General features: G+C 34.1%; 1 protein-coding gene across 1 annotated transcript in view; it reads left to right on the forward strand.

The window, feature by feature from the left end:
• LOC102019004 overlaps window positions 1-6,581 on the forward strand; it is a gene marked incomplete in the record, with an annotated part of 405,168 nt that extends 398,587 nt beyond the window's left edge. Inside the window, 1 exon segment of the mRNA XM_005414632.2 lies at window positions 6,352-6,581. Coding sequence (XP_005414689.2) covers window positions 6,352-6,564 — 213 coding nt within the window.
• Window positions 6,582-6,791: the final 210 nt, after the last annotated feature.

A 6,791-nucleotide genomic window follows, 5' to 3' on the forward strand; every position in this document is an offset into this window, starting at 1 on the left:
TCCGGTACCAGGAACCGAACTCACGACCTTGCACTTGCCAGGCAGGCGCTTTTGCCGCTGAGCTAAATCCCCAGCCCCCTATTTCCCCTTTATATTAAGGAAATGTTTAAGACACAATGACCATAGAGTGACTTGTGTAGTCACATATCATTTTAAGTAATATACCCACTCGAGGGCTTTGATGTTTGTTTCTTTTAAAGAGAAAGTTGGAACCTTTGATTAGGCCTAGGATATTGTAAAATGGTGAAAACTAAAATGGAGAAAATTAAATACAAGGTAAACTATAGCTTCAACTGAAAAAATATGTAAAGTGTATCATTTATTCAGAAGCTTGTTAAGGTGATCATTTTATTAACAAAGTAAATGGCAAACACAGTTTTGAAAATTTATCTGATTAAGAAAATTTCTCTTTACAATTTCTCATATATTTATAGTAAGAAATTTTAGGCTAGAGCTGGGCATGGTGGCACACATTTGTAATCCTAGCACTCAAAAGACTGAGGCAGGAGGATCGCCATGAGTTTGAGACCAGCCGGGCCTACATAGTGAGTTCAAGACCAGCCTAAACTACACAGCAGGATCCTGTCTCAAAAGAAGTATTTTTGAAAAACAAAAAAATAAATTTTAGGCTCTATCAACCTTCCAGTTACTTTGGAAGATACACTTATGACTACCGCTTAATTTCACTAGCAGAGCACAATGGGAATACTGTGATCTTGTAGCACACAACTCCTGGTGCCAAAGTGATTTCTAGACCTGTGTATCACACAGTAGTTGAGTAGTGTCATAGGCATAAAGTTTTATTAGTTTAATAAACAGAAACAATAAAGTTTTGAATATTGTTCGAAAAAATTATTTCTAGTTTTCATCTAAGTATCTGTATAACCTGTATAATAAGAAGATAATGCCTCTGCCTTGTTGCACATACCTCATTACCTGAATTGATCATATATTTGCTTGCTTACTCTAGAAAGATTAAAAGACTTCTTTTAAAGGATTTGGAAATTAAAATGATGTCCATTTTATTTACTATATAGTGAACATTTCTAAAAATAACTATTTAGCAAGCTTTACCACAAAATATGCGCCTAGTTTCTCTGCACAAATCAAACAATTAAATTACTGGTGGCATAATTGAAGGTTTTATGTGAAGGGATATGGTATCATCAAAGAATGTGACATATTCACTTAGTCTGAATTGATACAGTTTGATAAGCATATGGGGGACACCAGATATGTGAGACTGAAATCTGTGTAATAGATTATTTTGTCAGTTTAATTTGATTATGGAAAATTCCACAAAGTTCAAAAAAGGCTAATTAATCTGCATATACAAATCATCTAGTATTGGTAGTAATCATGTCATAACCAGTCCTGCTTTGTCTATATACCACTCCTTTCCCCACCTTCTGTATTATTTTAAAGAAAGCCCCAGGCATTGTATTATTTGCAAATATTTTCTACTAATCACTAAATGATAAAAATCATAAACATGGTACAGTGATCTGATCTTCAAATTAAGAATCATTCCATAATATAAAAACATCAAATATTCACTGTGGAAATTTCAGGCTGACTTTTTAATCTCATGTTTTATTTATTTTTTTAGTATATGTTTGCGGTACATACCATTTATATTCCTTGAGTAAAGTTACTACATGTACATAATACACCTTAATTTATTTTTCATCCTCTTCGTCTCCCTTCCAAACCCCTCCCTCCATCTCTTGATTCCTTTCCCATTTGAGGAAGATTTATCTCCCTACTTCCTACTGTGTATCTTTTATTTTGCTCTTTATTTATAGTTTGGGTTTCTCATATAAAAGAAACCATGCGATTTTTAAACCTGAGTGTCTGATTTATTTCAATTAACATTATGTTCTCATGGTGCATCCATTTTCCTACAATACAATTTGCATCCATTTTCTTAGACTCAATTTTATCCTTATTTTTGGCAGAGTAGTACTCCATTATATGTAAAATACCACATCGCCTCCATCTATTCATCTGTGGACAGACATGTAGGCTGCTTTCAAGGTTTAGCAATTATCAGTTATGCTGCTATATCCATGAGTATGCGTGTGTCACTGTACGAAGCTGCAAAATTAATGCTTAGGAGTCCTGTAAAGTCTTTTCTCAATTTTCCCCAATGATGATATCTTATATATCTCTAGGAAAGTATCAAAACAAGGAATTTGACTTTGATAAAATATTGTTAACTAGAGACTTTACTCCATGTTCAATATTTTTACACTTGTGTATTTCCGTGTGCTTCTAAGCAGTTTAGACCCATGTATAAGATGAATGTAACTAAAACTACAACCAAGATACAGAACGTTTCCATCAAGGCAGAATTACCTTACGCTTACTGTTCTTTGTAGGCATGCCTCGCACTGTAATCCCTGCCCTACTTGTGACAAACACTCATCTTTTCTCCATCTTTTTGTCATTATCTGATTTATAGAATATTGTATAAATTGAATCACACACGGTGTACCTTTTGAAACTAACTTTTTATTCTAAGTATCACACCCTTGAGATTCATAAGATCTACTGCATACATGAAACAAAATGACCAGAAAATCATGGCTGAAATGATCTATTTCACTTCAAATCCCAGTTCTTAATGGCCACATCATACTGCTTCCCATAATATATTGGAAGAGAATTTTTTAAATTGAAGTATTATCTAAGTGAAAATTATGGTTTACATCATATTTGTTCATTTTCTAGAAAAGTATTAAGTGAATGTTGGCAACATATGATCTTCATTGTGCTTTATTTGGAAAAAAAAAGCAATTTGTAAGAACAATTTAATTAAATATTAGCTCAGACAAGTCACAGCCATCGTGTTAGCAAGCTTCATCATTTTCCATTCAATTACATCACATTACAGCGATTAAAAACTCTTTCCCAATTAGTAAAGAAGGCAAATAGCACTAGCTTTGAGTGACTAAAATTAAAGTGTTCAGATTGTTGTATAAAAGTAGTGCTACTCAAAGATAGTTCCACAGTGAAAGCAATAACTATTAGTTTGTAAAAATGTGAGAACTATCAGAATTATCCAAGATGAAGCCTGTGATGTTTTATCTTTATAGTTATACAACATTATTACTATATACTTATGTATAGTAATACATAATTTACACTACATTTATATTTAAATGCCCTTTGTACAACTAGAATCGTAAACAGACAGATGATATGTGTATATATACATTGCATCTAAAGGAACCTATTATTAGAATGAAACAATGGGACATTATATTGCAAATATATATCTTGGTTTGTATTTCCTTACAAACATCCTCAGATAAGAATTCAAATCCAAGTAGCATATTTGTTACATGATTTCAAGAAATAGAGGTAAGGAGGCCAGGATACAAGACACATAAGGAAAGCAAATCAATAAAGGGTGCTTCATCAAGGCAGTTGCCACGGTGATTAACTGCAAATTAATTCCTTGGGAGAAATCTGGGAGATAGTGTAGAATGCATGCCTCAGAAATTTCACACCGAGGGGATCAGGAAGTTGTGGTTTTTCTACACCACTTGACATGATTGCAATCCCTGACTGAGGAACAGTCCCAGAGACTATTAATACTCTTATCAGAGTAGCCCTGTAGAGTTTCTGAAAAATCCTGAGTCAAAGAGGTGCAGGTATTGCAATTGAAAGTTGGATCAGGGCACTGAAGTGGAAATCCCTGAGGTGGGTGGCCACAAACCACATCCGCTAAATGATAATTATCAGTTATTTCTATTAATAGAAATATGTCCTTAGTAACATAGCTTTGGTCATTCATTTCATGAGTGTCCTGCTCTTTAGCTGATCTCTTTTCAGAACACAGAGACACTGCTGTACTTAAATATGGGAATCTCTCCTGTTAAAAAAAAATTTCAATTTTTTAAATAAAATAGTTAAGGAACATAGTGATCAAGTTGTCATTCTTTTGTAAAAACCAACATTGATTCTATGATGTATTTAGTGCTAAGGGGGTACTATTTATTTTTGTATTATTTGACTATGGCTTTTTATTTGTATTTTCAAAGGGAGATTGGGTGTGGAAGAAAAAGAACTATCTTTATCTTTTAGAAAATACAAATGAGTAGTTGTTTGTAATATTCACTATAGGATTGAAGAAATTTAACCTTAGATAAAAATTTTAATGTTTACTATTTATTTTTTAAAATAACTTTATCAGTAAAATAGCACTTTGGAAAAAGAGCATTTCTTGACTAATCTTAACTAATGCTGCTGCTGAATGCCACCCAACAGAATGGCAGGCTTAGAATATGAAACATTAAGTCATTAACCTTTTTCACTGTATCTGGTACTGTGGGACTTCTGGCTATTCCCCAAAGTCAAAACAGCAATGAAAGATAAATGTTTGGAATTGATTCAGGACATGAAATTGATTCAGGACATGTATATACACTAATCTGCGTTCATATACATGCATGTGCACTTGGCATCACCTAGCCGTAAAATTAGAATCGTAATCGGAATACATGAAACATAATTGGGACTTTAAAAATTATATCTTTTTAGGTAGTCACCCTCAAAGGTCTTTGAGAGAAGTGTCACGTGAAGATACAAGTCCCTTTGTGTACCCACTAGGTGCTGGGTGTAGGTGCAGATTCTTTCATGTAGCTTACTCATATGAACGCACCAAGTGCCAGGCACCAGTACAGGCCCCTTCACGTAGTCCACGTGATGGTAACAAGTGCCGGGAATGGTGCAAGGCTCTTCATTTCTTTCGCTCATCTGCACCCAAGAAGGTGGCCACTTGGACTGGAAAAAAATTCACAATGGCATATGCAAACTGTTTTTCACATAGAAAATTGGTATATGAAGTAAAATCTTATTTAATTAAGTTGTATTATGTTTTCTGGTTTGGGCCACTTTTGAATTCTTGGCCCTGAATACAAAATTACTTCACATAATTGGAAAAAAGAGCGAGTATGATTAAAATAAGGCCATGCCTGACGTATGAGAAATTGCTGACTTAGTATCCATTGATAGATATTACATTACACACATTGAGCCTGGTGTATTGCAGTATGCACTTGGCCTAGGACCTGCCCGGAATAGTTTGCTGAGCATATGTGGTGTCACAAAAAGCAGAGCAAATGTGTACATCTTTTAAAAAGTATTGCAGTAGAAAACACATTGTCATCAGTCTCCTTCAAAATAGTTTCCCCCTTGCTTAAACACGTTTATCCCATTGTTCTTGTCACTTTCTCAAGTAGTTCTGAAAATTTGCTTTTGTCTTTAGTTGCACTATTATGGCTGCTTTCATGTCCTGAATCAATTCCAAACATTTATCTTTCATTGCTGTTTTGACTTTGTGGAATAGTCAGAAGTCCCACAGTAGTAGATACAGTGAATAAGGTCAAGGACTTAATGTCTCATATTCTAAGCCTGCCGTTCTGTTGGATGGTGTTCGGCAGTAGCATTAGTTTTGGTCACACCTGGTAAAAGTCACACTTATGGAAGAGGACTTCCAGAACTGCTCTAGGAAGTGGGAAGAATGACAAGTGTGCTTGAGGCAAAGGGAGTATTCTGAGAGGGATTAGTGGCAATGTCTCTTGTACTGTAATAATTTTTTAAATTTAAACATTCATCATATATTTTGATCACGCTTTGTACCTGGTACAATTCTTAGTGTGAAAAGCAAGCCTACATAAAAGCAGGTGGCTTTAGGAGATTCTGTAGAAGCAATAGGACTTAACATAAGTATATTACTGTATGAACATAAAAGAGTACAGTTTCAATTGAATATGGCTTGGGAATTGTGCCTAATTCCTATACATGTGTGAAGAAAAAATGACAGATTTTTAAATAAATCCGTATTCTAAATTGTACTGACTTAGGTTTAGATTATGATCATCATCAATGATCTTATACCTCTCGTTATATTCAAATGGTTATGTCATGTACTTTCATAATCTAAAAATCAGCTCAACATACTTTACCAAATATCTCTATGGCTGCAGTTAAGTATCTTGACTTCATCAGGAATATTTTTTCCCTGCATTGTAGTTCATTCTGGGCATTATCTTATGTCTATCAAGTAGGCTGTTTTTTCTTACATCAGATGGATACTCAGCTCACCTACAGGGCAGATCTTTGACTGAATGATAGATTTCCGTTTTAATGAATGGCCCTTAATTCCTAATGCCAAAAACTTTCCTTAATTTATTTTCACATTAAGTATTTGTTATTATAGGTGTAATTTTAGTTATATAATATCCCATACTTTATAAGGCAAAGAGAAGTTGTGATAAACTTTTCCCTGCATTTTTGTAAATCTCAGGATTTAATGTAAAGTCTCTCTCCCTTCATTTCCAGACAGATGATATGTACTCGTTGTATGCAATAAATGGATTACCACCAGAACACACACCTCCAAAGAATGTAAAAGCAAAAGTTAATACTACTAACAAGATGTATGACAACATGCCCGTTCGTCACCGCAATTTTATCCGTGAAAATGCTGAACTCATAAGGACAGGGGTGTCTTCTACCATTAAGGGTGCTCCTTTGGTGATGAAGAGAAAATAAAAAAACATTCCAAATCATTTCTTGGTTTCAAGTAGTATTGAATATTTTCAATATTGTTATTTAATGTTTTCAAATACTCCTGAGGATTAATACCTTAACAATAATAGATCTTCTATGTTTTCTTGCATTTTGAAATGCTGGCCTAACCAGTCTCTAAATATGTCATACCTCATTTCTGAATTGTGTATTTTTTAAAATGGATTTTGGTTCCTAATGTTGGAAAAAAT

Source organism: Chinchilla lanigera, unplaced genomic scaffold, assembly GCF_000276665.1.
Source record: "Chinchilla lanigera isolate Chin_1 unplaced genomic scaffold, ChiLan1.0 scaffold00192, whole genome shotgun sequence".
In the NCBI taxonomy this organism is placed as follows: domain Eukaryota; kingdom Metazoa; phylum Chordata; class Mammalia; order Rodentia; family Chinchillidae; genus Chinchilla; species Chinchilla lanigera.